The sequence below is a fragment of the Cygnus olor genome, chromosome 4 (genome assembly GCF_009769625.2).
Source record: "Cygnus olor isolate bCygOlo1 chromosome 4, bCygOlo1.pri.v2, whole genome shotgun sequence".
Taxonomy (NCBI): domain Eukaryota; kingdom Metazoa; phylum Chordata; class Aves; order Anseriformes; family Anatidae; genus Cygnus; species Cygnus olor.
Window position 1 is genome coordinate 75,529,437 of NC_049172.1, and position 17,998 is coordinate 75,547,434.

A 17,998-nucleotide genomic window follows, 5' to 3' on the forward strand; every position below is an offset into this window, starting at 1 on the left:
TTTCATATCCGAGCGGTGCCCTTGTTAAATTCGTTTCACACTGCAGTGGGGTTGTAACCACCGGTAAGGAGGAGCGGTGAGGAGTCCTGTGGCGAGCACGATAGCTCTGGTACCGTCGCGGTGAGGAGTGGTAAAAATAAAATAATAAGATATTGGATGTGGATAAGCATCATCCAGCTCCATCACTGCTACATGGCACCTTCGTTTTTACTTGTAGCTCTGTTTCCTGCGATGAGAGAAGCCTGGTGAAGAACAGCTAAAGACCCAGCAGTTGGTGGGTTTTAGGGCAGTTATCCTCTTCTGGTTGTTGCTCGTGGTGGCTCCTTTCCACCTCGCTTTCCATGTTACTGACCCATTATTTGTTCATCAAATTTGCTGACGGACCAGCCTCCCACCCCATTTCACTTAAAATGAGCTGGGTTAACACGAGCATGGTAAGCACGGAGCCTCCTGCTTTGGCAGGTCACCCAGATGAGTTGGGGAGTCCTTGGGCAAGCAGGCAGATGTGGAAGGGTGGCAGGCTTGGCAAGTGCATATGGGCTGGGAGGTAGGAGCAGTCCTAAGCAAAAACGACTGTGCTATCGAGATGTGTCAGGGTGGGGACAGAGCAGGTTCGGATTTTTCAAAGCTGAAAGGGAGAGATGTTCTTTGAAGAGTCTCAAAAGGATAATGGTTGGAGGGAGGGGATGAAATCGAGGGGTGAAAATTAAACTGGGTAATCCTAATCTAATGTGGCGTGTTTCTGAGGTGGTCGGCACACAGCCTTGGTGGCTGGTGGTGTTCCACCTGACCTGGCTAACACGGGCTGTTCGGGCTTGTGAGCTTTGCCTTTGGAAATGCAATTTAACTTCTTATGTATTATTTCCGGGGTTTCTCACATTTGCTGGCTCTGGGAGCTTTTCCCTGCATTAACGCTAAGCCGTTCAGAGCGTGTTGGCGTGTAGCTGTCTCCTTGTCTTTACAAAAGGACAAAAAGAACATAAAAAAGCACAAAAATCACTTCCACTTGTTATACACGGTCCGTGTGCAGATCGTGGGATCCCTCCTGTTGCATCAGGGTGACGAGGGACACCAGAAGTGATATCCCAGCTCGTGCTTTATATTTGGTGTTAATCCTGGCTGTGCTGGCTCACCTGCTAATTCATAGCAAAGTGTAGGATCCCCTTGGAACAAGAAGCTTGGAGTCGACAGCGGTGGGCAGGGAGCCGTCATCCAGGCATCGGAGATGGGCAAGACCTGCACTGCCATCAGATAGAGCCTTCCTGGGATCTGTCCCGAGGAAGTAACAAAAACAGCTGATAAAACCTTCTCCTAATGAATTATTTCCAGTTAACTAGGGCTGGGAACCTCCCTTTGGTTTCTGTTACAAAATTAGGTACTTGGGGAAAACTTTCGCCGTTTCCATGCACGCGGTAAATATTTGGAAGGGGCCTATCAGGAGATCAGCACAAACAGCTGCTAAGCCCGCCTCGTATTTAGGGAATATTTGGCTGATAATTGAGCTGAGATTTTACTGGATTTAGATTTGAAGGCTGCAAAGTTTTTGGCAGAACAGACCCCGATTTTAGCTGATACGGAGGAGTTTGCTGGAGGGAGAGGAAGCAGTGCAAAGCTCCCTACAGAAGGTTTTTAAATCTCTTTTTTTCCCTCTAGTGCCAGCAACTGTCTCTTCTGATAATATCAGCAGCTTCCCAAAAACATTATAGGGGACCTGTTTGCATTCCTTTATGCCAAGTAGTGGTTTTGTGTGTCTTGTGTTTGCAGTCTCCATCTGACTGTCCTCCTTCCTTCTGTTATTGCACTTTTTCACGTGCAAAAACCAGCCTGGTGGTTGAAAAGAACAAGCAAAAGAATCCTGCCTCTCCACCCGTACAAAACCAAAATAAATATCCACTATTTGCCGTGTGTGTTTTTGCCCAGATTTGATCCCCGTGGCCTCGTCCATCCCATCCCCTCCCTGGGGCATCAGCAGGGAGCTGAAAAAGAATGGCAAGCGGTCGCAAACGTGCATGGAAGCGCTCACAGCTCTGACATGAGGGTTTTGTCATTTCAGGGTGACTGCTTTTGAAATATAAACTTGCCTATCGAAATCCTTTCCCTCACTCGGAGCTTGCCTTTGCCAGTTTGACAACGTGCATTTTAAAATAGAAAACAGTTGTTCAAGGCAATGGGGGCGACCTCCGGGCCCCATTACGCTGGGCTGCTGCGTGTATGCTCCCAGGTATTGGGAGCGCAGGGTGCTTGGGTGGGTGTTTTCAATTTCAGACTGTTAGCATTCATCTGAAAGGCTTGAATATGACTTTTATTTAGTTCCTCGCACACAGGAACCCAGTGTCATGGCAGAGCGGTGAGCGATTCCGTTCCCCAGCCCCTGTGTCACTTCCAAGGTAGATATCAGGGGCAAAGTAAATATAAATTTTTAATCTAGACTCGTTTACTGCAAATTGTTGCTGGAAGTTCATTCGTCTCTATCTTGGAAGACATACATATTACCCTGAGAATATGATTTTTAAAACTTACTGCTCTATTTTTTATCGAAAATTGCTTGTAACTTCTTTTACAAATGTTCAGTCGGCTTTTAATGGCACAATTTAAAAACTTGCAAATGGAATTTGACCCTTTTTCTACAGAGTGAAATCATCTGAAGAAGTGAAATCAAACAATAAAGTTAAACTGTTTCGATAATGGTCCTCTTCTCTTCCCCCACCGTAAGACTTTTGCTTTATTTTAATTTCCTCACTGGAAATTGAAAACCATGTAAGAGTGATTTGATCAAACCGCAGAAATATGTTTTCTTATTAAGGAAAAAAACGTCCCTACAGTATTTTTATACATTTTGAGAAACAATATGCTGGCAGTGTATTACAGAACCTAAAGAAATTTGACGCTGTGTTTTTTAAATTGCACAGCCTATTTATTGTTCTAGCCTTTAGTTTTATGTGACATATTATTAACCTTTAGAATTTGTCAAATATAAGCAGCATAAATAGAAATAATGACACGAAATAATAATAATAAAAAAAGAGTTTTTTAGGTGGAACGTTGTACAATGGAACTTGATTGTGAAAAGCGTTTGGCTGTGAAATTGTCTCCCAAGGGAGCTGGCGGCGCACTTCACACCTGGGTCACTTAGAAACAGCCCCGACAAAAGGCCTGGTAAAAGCACTGTGTGTGCAGGACATACTGCTGGAGAAGGCAGCCTAATTAGATGACCTAAGAGCTCTCTTACAGCTTTTAAGGTCTGTAATTGTTTAAGCTCTGCGCATATCAAGTATATATCAAAACTCGTAAACAACTGAAGTCTCTTGGCTTTTTGGTGGTGCTTTTGGCCAGTAAAGTCATCTGGGGAAAATTGCTGCGAATAGATCCTCACTGCCCCCAGAAACAATGGGGTCGTGTCACTACTTAGTAAAATATCGTTAGCGTTGTATTTTGGCCCAAAATAGGGTAGTCCCTGTTTGCAGGCATTGCCCAATGCAAAACTTGGCATAGAGCTTTCTGGTTAAGAAACGGCTGCTGCAGCATACCTTGCTGCCTCTTACAGCGTGTTTAAATCTCTGCACCGGGCTGAGGGTCTTTGCTGCTTTTTTGGTCTTTGTTTGATGCTTGCAGTACCCCAATCTCTAGTTATTTTCGCTGTTTCTATTTATTGTAGCTCTGCTGGCGTGGAAGAGTAGCCCAAGTCCACTGCAGGAGAAGGGCTCAGGCCATCAGCTGCACAAAGGGGTCGCACGATCACAGTACTGCTTTAAGGACAGGAGGTAGCTTTAGGGGAAGGTGCCTGGGAGATAAACCAGGAGGCTGCAGTCGTCTGCTCCTAGCACAGGTCAGCACCAGGTCAGCACCCTTCACTGACCTCCATCGCAACCAGAAGCCTCCTGGCTGCACGTTTCTTGGTGCTGCCGAGCCTGGGAGCTGTGAGCAAGCTTGTTCTGCTCGAGCCGAGGGCACGGCTGCTTTCTGCCGGGCTATCAGATGGCAGTTTGGCTGTCCGAATCGACCCGGCCCAGCCAAGGTGAGATGAGATCTTTTTACCCCGTTAGCTGCCTCTCCGGCCACACGCTCCAGCAGCTGGGCTCGCCTCTCCCCTTTGTGCCCCCTCCCAGGCAGGACGATGCTGTTCAGGCTCTGCACGAAGCACTCATCGTGTGCCAAGTGTCTGAGGGATGCACCTTATTTGCATAGATTTGAATAATGTGTGCTTTATTGTGCCATTAAGCCTTCAATAAAAAAGGAATTGCTTTATATAATTCAACAATGGGTTTATCAAAACACTCTAGATGAAAGTCTCTGGCAGAGGCTGGTTTTAACCATCTGATGAAAGGTGTTACAAACTTTGGAGATCTGCTTTTTTTTTTTTTTTTAAAGTGGGCCATTAAAAGCCACCTGTCAGACTGAAGCACGAGCATTTATAATGACCTGATCTCTGGTTCCCAAACCCGCTCCAAACCTCCTTGTGGAAAAGCAGCTTCGGTCTTCAACGAGAGCACTCGGCGGCCAGGCAGGAGGGAGACAGGCTTCAGAAGAGGAGGAGAGGAGATGCGAGCTCTTGGGTCTCCCCACAAAAATACAGCTTGAGGAAGGCAGCCAGCCCTTCCCTAGCTGCTCTGTGCCATGGTGACAACTGCATAGGTCATGTCAAAACACGAGCAGGCTCGTGGCAAGGCCAGCTGTGGGTTACATCTTCGAGCAAGATACCCACGAAGTTGCTGGTTGAATTATCCGCGTGTTCTCCTCCGTGTCTGCAGAATACAGTCCCCGGGCTCCAGTGCTGGGCTGCCGTGCATCTCGCAGAGGGCACGGGATGCCCTTCACTCCCGGCTGACCTCGCATGGTGTTCGGCATCCCCCTCGCTCGGCGTGTGAGTCATTTCATCAGGCTGCGCTTTGTCTTTCGGCCTGGCGAGCGCGCACGCGGGGACGAGATGCGCCGTGAGTCACAGTTCAAAAAGCAGGTGCCCCAACTGGTGCTGTCAAAAATAAATTTGCGGGGCTTCATTCCTCATGCTGCTTTTGCAGTTCCTAACTGCAGCTTGCCTCGGGGAAATGGTTGGGTTTTGATGGACAGGAGACTGTTTTTTCCTTGTAGATTTAAGACCGGGATTAGCTGCAACAAGATAATCTTGTTCTTAGTGTATTCCTTTCAAATTAGCTTGCGACTGCCTGACAGATTCTGGATGCATCATTCTATAAAGCATACGTCCTTGCTTTGCATGACAAATAGAAACAGGGTCCTGCAGGCGGTGAAATACTAACAATTCTTTTACCTCTGCCCCCAGCTATCCGTGGTACTGCAGATAGTTTAAAAACATGTTGCAGGATGAGGGTCGGAGGCAGCCCTGTGAAATAACAGAGTTTTATTTAGGTTTAGGTGTGGCTGGGGTCTGCTGTCACTCGCCTGGGGACAGCACTGGCCACCCGGGCTGGACTTTTCCAGCACCAGTGACACGCGCGTGGGAGCTCTTCGTGGTTCAGGCTGGGATCAGGGGAACAGATAGGAGGGAGGCGTGTGACCTTGAGGAATGAAATAAAACTAAAAATCCCATGGAAAAAGAAAGATCATGCCCGTGGGGACTCGTAATGAAAGTTTCTGCTGCACGCTGCAGGTTCATTAGTTGGAAAGGGCAGAGGAGGAGAAAGGATCCTGCTTGGGGCTGAGACGAGCTAAATTACCCTCCAAGTCCCTTCAGCTCTGTGACTAAGAGCTGCATAATAAAGTTTATATTCTCTTTCTTACCTGTTTAGCATGTTCAGGAGGACCAGGATGCTTTGATGCCATTGCAGGGGCCCAAAATGTCACCCGTGGTCCAAAGAGCAGAGGAGGAGCGGAGAGGGACTGTTGGGAGAGCTGGAGAAGGGAATATTTGTGTTCAGAGAAGAGATTCAGAGCATCGCTCATTCAGATGAGCCCAACGAGGGCCGAGATGTACAGCAGGGGAAGGCACAGGGAGCGCGTGGAGGCGCAGCAGGACGTGAGCTGGGAAGGAATTTAGGGTAGAGGAAAGTCTCCGGTGTCAGAGCAGCGGGGGCCGGGAGCAGCGAGTCTCTGGAAAGGTCTGGCAGAGGTGACGGCAGAGGCAGGAGTGACTGCTTCTAAAGCAGAGCATTGCACTTTGGTACTGAGGGGCTGCATGCAGAGACCCCAAGAGGCACTCGAAGCCCCCGTTGCCTGCGTTGGCTGGAGGACGATGAGCGTGAGCGTTCGGCTGAGCACCGCCACGCCAGCCCGAGCGCGTTTGAAGCAGAGCCGCGCTCCACAATTTGAGCGGGAGAAGCAGCAGAGCTGCAGGAGCGTTCTGATTAATCCAGCAGGACTTAAAAGCAAATACATTAAAAAGAGATTAGAGCAGATGATCTCTTCTTGGCTTCTTCAGTTCTTCCTTCGTACTTTTCCTCCCACCGCCGCTTCTCTGCTGTCTTACTCCCTCGGTCTTTGCAGCTCACCCCTGCTCCACGCTGGGGATGAGCACGAGGACTTGCTGTATCGCCCCAGCCCTACAACCCCACGTTGTCACAGTACAGAAAAGAAAGGTGCCTGGTGCCCTCCGGATGAAAATAAACTTTGTGCTCGGTGCCCGCTCCCGCGCCAGAAGCCTCTGTGCTGCATTTCTGCAGTTGCCTTCCCAGTGCTCTCTCCCATTACCCCTGGTAATTGAGTCGCCCGTGGGATATAGCACAAGGGTATGCTTGGATGCTTCGTGGGGAAGGCGTTTTGTCGAGCCGGATCCCTTTGTTGGGGGTGGGGAGGAGATGTAGAAATCTGCAGTCCTAAACAAGGCAGGCTGCAGCTTACCTTCTTGGTCTGTAGAACAGGTATTTATCTACATTGCACGGACCAACTAATCGTTGTTGCAATCATTACGGTAAATATGAGATATGGAAACAGTTGTAAGTTTCATTTCGCTTGCTGTCATCTTTTTTTCTTCTTTTTTTTTATAGCACAGCAGTAATTTAATTGAATCGTTTGACTCCTGTTTCTTTTTTCAATGTCTCGGATCGTATCGAGTTTCTGTTGAGCGTTTAAGTACAGTAGTACAATCTTATGCCTAATGAAAAAAGCAATAATTATTTCATTAACACCAGGGTAGAGTTTAGCTTGTCCATGCTAAAAAAGAAATCAGATCTCACTGAGTGTATCAGGTAAAAGAGTGGATCTCAGCTTTTTTGTTCCTGGGAAACAAAAGGAAGCAGTCCCTTGAACCTGCGCTTCCAGGCTCAAACTTGCACTCTCAGCTTACTGCTGCGACGTCCCGATCACACAGAATCGTGGGTGGGATCGGGGCCTGACTCGGGAAAAACCATATTTTGGTTTCTGGGCTGTGCTGTTGCATTTTGTCTCTCTAATAACAGAGAGTAGAGCGTGTAATGGGAGCGTCCACGACGCTGCTCCTCTGGCGTGGGAGAGGGCTGCCTGCCCGTTGTGTCTTCATGCTTATCGATTCACGTTTTATCTGAAAATTATTTCATGCTCATGTTTGCAGTGTTAGTGTGAAACCTTCATGTTCAGAAAGGGTCGTGTTCAAACAGGGTTTAGTAACGCGTGGTCACTCCTGGTGCAGCTGCTCACTGAAACCAGATCCAGCGGCAGGAGCTTTGCAGTCCTCTGCTCGGCTGAATCCTCTGTAATTTCAAAAAGGACGGGATGATCCGGTGATCCAGCAGAGTTTGTAAAGCACTTTCAGGTCCCTGAGCAACCAGGTGCCGGAGAACATTGTCCAGAGTAATCCAGGAGAGCACTGGGAAACGAACACAACCCCACGGGAAAGAAATGAAAGGCAAGACTATGAGGACAGCTTAAAGCAAACAGAAAGGAAGCAGTGTTTGGGAATTCGGTGGTGTTCTCTGTGTTAATGCAGGCAGGGCTGGGGCAGTGTCACGTAGAGCTGAGCTCTGGAAATGGATGCTGAACCCCCGAGTCCCGGCGTGCCGCTCTTTGTGATAGTGCTGCTGCTGGGTTCGAGGAGAAGAAAGCTTAATCCCGTTGTTTGGCATAAACTGCTCCTTCGTTATTGAATTTAGGGAGAAATACAAGCCTTGCGCAGCGCTTGACTTCTTAATAGCTGGATTTTATTAAGTAAATGTGTTTTTTATGACGACTAGGGTTTTGATTGTTAGCAACGTTGGGTTTTAGCTTTGCTAGCTACGCGCTGGAAGCTGGCCAAGCGCAGAAATACGGTTCGTGCCCTGGAGCTTGTGCGATCTGAAAAAAAGACGACGCTGGGGGAAGAGGGAGGGTGCAACACACCATGTAACACTGGCTTCTCCTCTTCCTTCCCTCACTGCAGACTGTGCCGAAGCCGATAGCTCTGGAGCCCTGCTTTGGCAACAAAGCAGCCGTTCTCTCCGTGTTCGTGAGGTTGCCTCGAGGACTTGGGGGTATACCACCACCAGGACAGTCAGGTGAGGAACATCCTTGTCTCCACTGGCATGGTATTAACTTCTGTGCTCCTTCCCCAGCCTCAGCGATTCATTCACCTTAGGGTTTCAGACTTGATCCCGCAGTAATTGCTGTATCCACACCGCAGCTGGTGCGGATGTGCTCAAGTGATTTGAAGCTGGCTGGCTTGGACCCTGCTAGCTTCCTACCTCAGGTTTGATTCAATTTCTCGGGTCAGTTGGTGGATGAACACTTGATATTTGGATTACACTTTAATTTACAGCTGGGAAGAAAGTGCAAACTGTTACAGACAGGTTTGCAGGAGTTATTTATGAAAATAACTCATCTCCCAGCCTGTTGTCTCCGTTCCCTGCTCCATCCATAGGGGGACATCAAGTCCTTGCCAAGCATCCATGTCCTGCTTTTAGCAGCTCCAGACAATGAGGTTTTCTCCATTCAGCTTAAGGTCTCCTTGGTCCCAGCCCCTTCTCAGTTAAAACTCACTGCATAGTGCTGAGACTTAGTCTGCTGGGCAGTTTCTGATTTAACTGGGGTTTTTCCAGTGCCTGGAGAGCACGGTAATCTAAAATTTTTAAGCAGAGGATCTTAAAAAGTTGCTCATTGGCTTTGGGATGGGATCGTTTGGTTCTGAGCTAGTGGTTTATCCGTGGATATGGTGGGAGGAGATTGCAGAGATGAGGAATGTCTGGGAAGTGCAGTGAAACCTCCCTGCACAGGTGCTTTGAGCATTTATTCTAGCACACTTACTGGTGCGGAGAAAGACTCCTCCCTTTAATATCACGGGTGTCACATCCATTAATACCCACACATCTTATTTCCAGCTTTTTCTACTGCAGTTGCTTTCAATAAAACATGCAGTATTTAAAAGCTTACTTCAGAATAGCCTCTAGAGTTTAATCTCTCAGCCAGAATGCTTTTCTAGTTTGCTTTTTCTTAAGAACAATTCAAAAAATAATATTCATTTTGTGGCTCGGAGGGTTTTTCTCAGCTGCAGTGAAAGAATTTGTTTCCGTGACTGTTTTGTTCTGTTGCCTCAGGTCTTGCTGTGGCCAGCGCACTGGTGGACATTTCACAACAGATGCCAATTGCCTACAAAGAGAAATCGGGTGCAATACGAAATCGGAAACAGCAGCCCCCTGCACAGCCAGGAACCTGTATTTGATGCATGGACATCAGAAACTGTATGGGGTTTTACACAAAACGGAGAAGTAACACCTAGGAGGAGGAAGATTTTCAAGTTGTGTCACAAGAGACTAGAAGCACTCAGAAAAACACAGCTTCCTTGAACCCAGCCTTTTCTCTCATCTACGTGATAGTCGGCTTTCTTTGACAACTGCTCCACTTAAGTTTTTACTGACACGTGGCTTCAGATTGCGCCTTTGTTTTCTTCGAGTTTAAAGTAAAATAATTTTATTGCAGGTCGAGAAACATCCGTTCCCCACCGTTCATGGTCAGTGTAAATAGAACAGTAGTACAATGAATGACACTCAGGTTTATACATGGAAAGTGCTTTGTAGTTCATGTATTTATCAAACTGTACAAAAAAAAAAAAAAGATGCAGTGTTTACAGGTGTCAGCTCAACACATAAACACTACAATTAGTCTTCAAGGCATCTTCATCCTTTTCATTTAATATATATATGTTTATTCCCACGTTATTTAAATGGAACTCTCTTCCAGATACAATTTTTTGTAGTAATTATGGTCCACAACGTCAGGAAGGCAAGAGCTAGGGTGGTTTAAAGGGTGATGTTGTGTGTTGCTCAGACCAAGTGCAATACCTGGAGGAGCTGAGTGTTGCTGTTGAAGGACTCAGTGTTTACATAGTCTTAACCTACTTGGAGTACACCACACACAAGTGCCTAGACTTGAACAGATCTAGGGAGTGAGGAGACTACTACACGCATTTCTTTTTAACATAATTATATTCCTTTTAAATATATATATACGGAGAGAGAGAGAGTGTCACTCAAGGCAATCTGTGCTCTTTATAATATGTCACGTGCAGTCAGGAGAAAATGGCATTTTCCTGACCCACAAACTATTCAGCCAGATGGAAATATCTGGAGGGAAAGTAGAGTTTCAGTATCTCAGAAGAAAACTCCTGGCTTCATCGGCGCATTTAATAGAAGCAGTTTGTGTTCTAGGTCAGATACGTTACATTTCTTCTGTGTTTCTCTGCCCATTTGGCCTCTTTCCCTCCTTTTTCCCTCAGGCCATTTTTCTGGACAAGAGCCGAGCTGTGCCAGTGCACGGAGGCGCTGCTCCTCGGCAGCAAGACTTGTCCCATCTCCTTACTGGGTGTAAAAAGCAACACTCCGGGTGCGAGGTCATTTGAGGATGAGGAAAAAAAACTAGGCAGAGCAGCTTCACTTGGCCACAGGTTTGAATTTTCCGTGATTAAATGATGTTCCCTGTGTGGGTTGGGTGTTCGTATCAGGTCTTTGATGCTGAAGACGGTGGCTTGGTGTAAGGAAGGGATTTGGAAAGAGCAAAAAAAAAAAAAACAGGCGTGGCTTTTGGAGGATGTGTCAAACCATCTGGCCCTTTTTAAAGTGAATTAGTTGGGATTGTGTTTTGAGGTTCAAGGTGGGGCTGTACCTGTCTGTGCGTGCTACTGCACGATGTCTCTGCTGATGGCAGAGATCCAGCAGATCGCGCTGGGGGCATGTGGTGCAGTGCTGGGACCACGCCAAGTGGTGGTGGTGGAGATATGATGTTGATGTGCCAAACGAGGCATGAGATTGTAACTTAATCACTGTACGTGTGGTTCCATTTGGATTGCTCGTTTCTGAGGAGGACATCTAGTATTTATGACAGGGAGGAGCAACGAACCAGGGGGACCGAAGGGAACTGCTGTCCAATCTTCTGGTCTGGTAGCACCCTTTCCCGAAACGCAACCCGAGTAACTGCATCTTTTTTTGTGCACGTTTTGGTAATCCATCCATCACATATCAGCCACTTGTTCCTTTTTGTTAGTGCGTGTTTCGAAGAACCTTTTTGGAGCGCGGCATTGCAATAAAGATGTGAGCTGCTGTGTGTGTCCGGGCAGTGGTGACGGGGGACAGCCTGCTGATCGAGCAGTCTCGGTGGATTACGATGCTGAGCTGCTGTGTCATTTAACAAATCCAACAGAACTGCGGAAAAAATAGGGTGGAAAAATGCATATATACATACATATGTATATATGTGTTTGTATGTATATTCCCCAATCTGTTTCTATACCAGAAGTGTAAACTCCCTCTGGGGAAAAGAAATTGAGGTGGGGGGAAAGGGATGAGCGATGTCTTTCAGAATGAAGGGTTTTAGGCAATTAAGTTGTAGCTGATGCACAGATTACCTCAGACAGATTCATCTCCTGAACATATTTTGTAACTTTCTATGTGTATAACGCTAACCTGGAGTAGACTGTACCAGAGAAGTAATACTGGACTGCAATTCCTCCCCTGCTCTAACTCCTCATGCTTTCAGTTGTGATGTGCATCCTCATGCTCAGAGACGTCTTCTCCCGCTTCTCCGGCCCTTTTGGGGTGGAGATCTGCCAACCCAAATTGAGAAAACTCTCGTGCTTAAGTCTCTGTATTCAGGACAGCATTTCAGCAGTGTTTAAAGCTGTTGCTTTCCTGGAAGGAAATGGCTTTCTGAACAACAGGCCTGGAAGGGTGATGTATTTGTACGTTACCAAAAGGACGGGGATGATTTTCCCCCAGAGAGAGCTGGGTGGTCTGGTCTCAAAAGGAGGAACATGCCCAGAAGCGAGGTGTCAGGTATTGAAAAAACAAGCAAAAATGATCAAACTTTGATGATTAGCAGAACCAACAAAAAAATGTAAATAGAGGAACAAGACTTATTTATATAAATCAAACAAAACGGCTCCTTTTGGATGTAGCTCTGCTCTGCATCTTATCTCCATACTGATGAGGGAAAAAGAGAACTCTCATACATATCTCTGCTGCAAACAGTTTCATCCCAGCTTAAAGGTAAAATAGAGACGAAGATGGGAACGAATGGGGGGAAGAACTGCTGGTGGTTTATCACCGGGCCAATATCAGAAGTGAAGGATTTGTGGGGTTGTTTCTCTTGGAGGTGAGGGGGGAAAAGAGCAACCTTATTTCATGGGAGAATCTGTAAATAAATGAAAAATAACACACCAATTTTGCACTTGTACATAAACTATACAGTAGTGTGCCGAACGTTGACAGATTTAAAGTGTATATAAACCAGAAAAATATTGAATGTATTTTTGATGCATTTTAAATGATGTATGAGTTTTGTCTTAATAACTTCTTCATATGATGAGCATTAGATAACTTTCCAGAGCTTTAAAGAAACATCAAATTATATTCCTGATATCTTGCGGTGTAAAGCAGGGAGGCATAACTTGACTTTATGTATTCAAATGCGTTTCACTTAAATGTATAAGCAAAGTAAAACAAGGCTCTTCTATTTGAAAGGGAAAGAAACAACGCTTGAAGACAGGTAACAAATGTACCTAAAGTAGTCATTACTTGGAGGATTAAGTCAGCAGTTTAAGCCTCTACTATTAAGATTGTGCCAGTGATTTCCATTCAAAATCACTATTTTCAAGCATTTATAACTGGCTGAAATTCAGCATTCAAGGTCTCAGCCCTCAGAACGTTTTCATTTTTTGAGAGTAGCCTTTACAAAAATCAAGAAGAAATGTTGCGGCCCTCTTATTCTAGAAAACAGCAGTGCCACTGGATCTCCAAAAAAACACATTTTTGCTTTGCCAATGCCCATTTTTTAGCCCAAAATTTTCTCTGGACTGTTGTAGGATGAGCAGTAGGAGACCCTGCCACGATATGGGTCGATGTGTTGGATACAAGAAGATTTATAGGACACAGCTTCTGAGTTGTTGCCACTCTCATGGGGCTTAAAATGTGCTGTATTGAAAATGCCAAAATAAACCTGTATGTGATGGGTTAATGCCTGTGATCAGCATAAAGTCATAGCCTACAATGTCCCCAAATTTGATAGTATGGTACTGTAAGGGCATGACAGGCTCCACAAAGCCCTTGTTGGTAGATGCAGGTTTCCTTAGGGATGGTTTGTACACTAAATATTGCTCCGAAACATCGTTTTCTCTGTGGTAAACCCTTACCAACCCACGTCATCAGGGTTTATGGTATGGTTTTAAAATGGCAGCTCGGCTCACTGGCCCTCAGTTAGCCAAAACGAGCTTTTGATGAAGTAGACCCTCACCCGAGCGGCCAAAATAAAGCTTGAGGCCTGCCCGTAACCAGGCCGAGGCCCAGCGCTGTGGTGTTCAGCCCATCTCCGTCCGTGACCGCCGCCGTGCCAGCGGCTGCTTTTGCTTTTCCATCAGACCCTGAGCTGGGGACAGAGCCACCCCACGTGCCCTTGGCCGTGCCCTCTTAAAATCCCCCTCTTTTCCCCCAAAATGCGGGTTTGTCAGCACTGAGCTTGCGAGAAAGCAAAGGCCGGGCCCTGCGTGCTGGGAGCAACTTTCAAAGCAATCCATTCAATAATATAAGCTGTGGGCTTGTTTTGCTGTTCCCTTGCCATCTCCTGGAGTGCCACAGGGGCAGGCGGGGAAGGGAAGGAGCCTTTGGGGGGTTCAGAGCCCCCCGAGCTTCGTGGTGAGGGCAGGGGCAGAGGGAGCAGGCGCGCTCCTGGGCGCTGGGGGAGCAAAGGGAAGGGACAGGTAGGCGTGCGCTCCTCGTTTTCAGACACACTATTGGCAATTTTTGTCAAATTCATGCTTTTTCCATTGATAGCTGCTTGAACGAGATGAGTTGCCCATGCTGGGAGTGTTGCGTGCTGTTTTTTTTCTGCTTGTGCACCGGGGCAGGTTTGGTTGGGTTCGTATTGCTCTAACACTACATGTGGACGTTGTTCGTGCGTCTTCCAGGGACCGCAGCTCTCCAGGCGTTTCCTCTACACCTCTCATCGGCTCCACAAACCTCACCAGAAGAAAGAAGAATAATAATTGTGGAGAAGTGTAACACAAGTCAGTCCATTTTTTTTTTTCTAAAAAAAAAAATAAGGAAAGCAAAAAGAACATAAAAATAGGTTTTATATTACTCTGAAATTTGTGCACAGTAAATGTCCTTTACACTAGGGTCCTTGAATTAATTGTATTCTGGATTTTTTTTTTTTGTCATTCTGTAATTATTTACAATTCTTATCTGTGTTCGGACTTGAGCTTAGTTTGTTAATATGTATAATTTAGCATTTATTGCATTCATATGTAAATATGAGCAAGTATTGTAAACTATTTCATCGCTGGGGACTGTGGGTGTTATACATACACACATTTAGGACTGCAGTTTTTGGTATAATTTTTTGTATTGTAAAATAACAGCTAATTTAAAGCAGGAACGAGAAAATTATCAGGAGGTCTGTGCATTTTAAATACAAATGTGAAGTACCTGTATATAAATAAAAGTAAATAATGCAAATCTTTCCTCTGAAATAAAAAGTAGACGATCTGGTTAAGAACTCCTTTTTGCTTTCTTTTTTAAGGTGGGGTGGGGGGGAATAACTCAAGGTTACTTGTCTGGGATGAGTTGCACGTGGTGGAGCTCAAGGCGTTCGTGTCTCCCAAGCCGGCTGCGTTGGCTGTGCCAGGTACAAAATTTGGGAGGGGGGAAGGGGGGACGTGTCCTCTGCCGAAGCTGTCGTGTCCCCACGGTGCCTTGTGATCCCAAACCATCCCACCTGCTTCTCCAGGCAAGGGGAGAGCCTGGCCCCTTGGGTCCTGGGCTGACTTTGGAGGGTGGTGGGCAGGAGGGGCGTCCTTCAATGTGGAGGAAAACGGGCACGTCACCCGGGATGGTCTGGGAATTTATTTGCTGCAGCCTCCCCAGTGCTGGGGTCCTGGCTGCTGTGACACAGCTGGTTCTTACCCTCCTGGGGTCAGGGAGTGCATCACGTCCCAGGGCTCAGGGCTTCTCATTTAGGATTTGAACAAACCCAATGGAAACATCTCATCCCCTTCCCCTCCTTACTCTTACTTCTCCCAGGAAGCTGCCCCTTTGAATCAGAAGAGAAAAAATAAGGCATCCCCTGAGACTGGATCACCAGGGGGATCTGCTGCCGATTTGGCAACCTCGTTGAATGCCAGATGCCCACAGAAGCGAGGCGACCTCTTGTCTCCCACCCCGTGCACATCGCACCCTGGTGTGCAGACCGGAACCCTGCCGAGCCGCAATCCGTCCTCCTCCATTTCTTTTTATGTCGCTCTTCGGCTTCGAAATTAAGCACCGCTGAGATGAAGCGGAGTTGAACCCGGCATTTATGAGCCATGAAGGTTTCATTCGGCGCTGTCTCCTAAGACCGTTGTGCTCCTGCATCCCGTGGCATTAAGCCTGGATGCTGCAGCCCAATTCCCCAAAACTGCCGCCGAGCTGAGCGCGCCGCTCCGAAAGCACAGCGTGCTGTGTCCAGACCTGAAATGAAGTGGGCAGGGGGTAGGGGTTTTAAAGGCAGTTTAAGCTCATTTCGGACAGCAGGATAAAATGCAAAGGTGTGGGGCGATATTTCAGCCCCGCTCTGATTTTTCTTCTTGCCTTGTAGCAAAGAAAAGGTTGGCAGGGAGGGAAAGGGGGAAAGTGGAGCTGTGTAAGCCCAGGGCTGATGCTCTGCACTGCCACGTGCCCTTAGCATGGGGGTAAGGAGTCAGAGAGGCATTTGCTCTGCAGCTTTTCTCTCCCAAACACTTCAATATCAATCATCTGCTCAAAGAAGGAAGGCAATTTTCAGTCTTTTATAAAAAGCGACTGATTTTACCACCCTACAAAAAAGCCTGGGCTGGAAGCTGGGTGTCAACCCTCCTCACCCAAGGAGTGGATGGGGTTCAGGCAGCTCTTGGGTGGGTTGCACATCACAGGTTGGTACAAAAAGCATCTTTTGCTACGGTGGAAGCACAAACATCTGATTTTTCTTCGTGAGTGGGAAAGGGGGAGGTGTAAAAACAAACCAGAGCACCGCAGCTAACACAGCTCCCCATTTGGGCAAAACCAATTTATGGAGGTTTTTGTGTTTCTCCTTGTATTTTTTTCAGTGTTTGTTGTTTGTTTGTTTGTTTTTGTTTCTTGTCCAAACAAAGCAATGAAGCAGGGCATCGGGTGACAAAAATGATAACAGAGATGTTTTCTGAGGCATAAAAAAGGTGAGGGAGATCTTTTAACAAGATGGCCAGCGGGACCTGCTGATGGGTTTATGGGTGGTGGGGGTGCTTCAGGACCCATGGGTCACCATCAGTGCAGAGATGGGCTCCCATCATGATGACAGTGACACCTCCCCATGCCATGCCTGCAATGGGGGCAGCCCCCAGCCTGTAGCTTGCACAGTGCTGGCACCTTGACGTGGTCCTGGGGCACCAACCCTCACCCCGCGGCCAACACGGAGGTCGGTGGGCATCCTTGGTGCCCCCGGAGGGCTGATTTCCCCTCGGGGAGTACAGAGGCTCAGTGACAAGCTCAGGCTTGGGCATCTGGACTGCGGATGTCTTAGGGGACATAAAACCTGTGCCCAACCCAAAGAGCAAGATCCGATGGTCCCAACCACCTTGGGGCACACAATCTGATCCTTTTTCATTTCATTTCATTTCCCATTTTTCATGTCAGAGCTAATTCCGTGGTGCTTCCCTTTGGCTAACATCCGCCGTCTCCTCACTCAGCACGGAAAGGCAACATTTTAATAACCAAAGCGAGATGCAGCCACCCCTACCAGCACATTAGCACTGTTTACATGGAGGCAGCTCCATGGATGGTAAATTGTTGTTTTTGCCCTAAAATTCCCCTGGCAGTGCTCGTACAACAGCCGTGGGGTTTCATTTCTGTTGTGTCTGCAGCCGCAGCGCAATAGGGATGGGGTGGCTGCACCCCCCAGGTCCCACCCGTGGGTGTCTCCGAACCGCTGGGGATGCCCGGTCTCCTCTCTGACCTGCGGGGGTCCAGAGGTTATAGGGTTTGGGGTTTGTTTTTCTGGAAGTGAAGGAAAAGCACTTCACCTGCTCTTGCTTCAGCATCTGTCCCTGTCCCTGGGCTGTTGCGCCTGGTGGGAAGGAGCAGGGCTTGGTTTGGTTGTGGGCACAGGCAGTGCCCCCCAAAACATACCTGACCTGGAGGTGAGGATCAGGAAAAGCCCCCTCCAGCTCTCAGTGGGGCTCCTGCTCCAAAATCTCTTCTCTGCCCCAACGCAGGACAATTCACTGGTGTACTTGAGGCAGCTTGAGGGATGTTTTACCCAGCCCCACGCTTCTCAGGCCCGATCACACCAGCACCAGATGCACCGGCGCGTGCCCACAGGAACACGGACACAGCCCACGACTGTGGGCACCCCACGGCCTCATCCAGCACCAGGTCACAGCACCCAGAGAGGCTGAGGCCACCCACGGGTCCCCCCTTGCCCCAGCAGGGCCCCCCCCCCCCCCAGCAGGGTGTCCAGCCCCACATCCCGGCAGAGCTGGGTGCTCAGCACTGGCCCCGGTGGGTTTTGGTGCTGACCTTGGGCGCGCGGCCGCCTGCCGAGCAGCGGGGAAAATCCATCAAACCTGCAGCATTTTCACAGCACATTTCAGGTTCATCCGGCTGGAACTTCCCCAGCAAATTTT

The 17,998-nt window shown here is 47.7% G+C and overlaps 1 protein-coding gene across 2 annotated transcripts in view; it reads left to right on the forward strand.

Moving 5' to 3' along the window:
* Positions 1-14,408, forward strand: part of ATRN (attractin) — a 148,429-nt gene extending 134,021 nt beyond the window's left edge. For both annotated transcript variants that reach the window (XM_040556762.1, XM_040556763.1), the window contains exons 28-29: positions 8,285-8,399; positions 9,435-14,408. In XM_040556762.1, the coding sequence (XP_040412696.1) occupies positions 8,285-8,399; positions 9,435-9,559 (240 nt within the window). In that variant the 3' untranslated portion in view covers positions 9,560-14,408. The remainder of the gene's footprint in view (positions 1-8,284; positions 8,400-9,434) is intronic.
* The last annotated feature ends 3,590 nt before the right edge of the window (positions 14,409-17,998 follow it).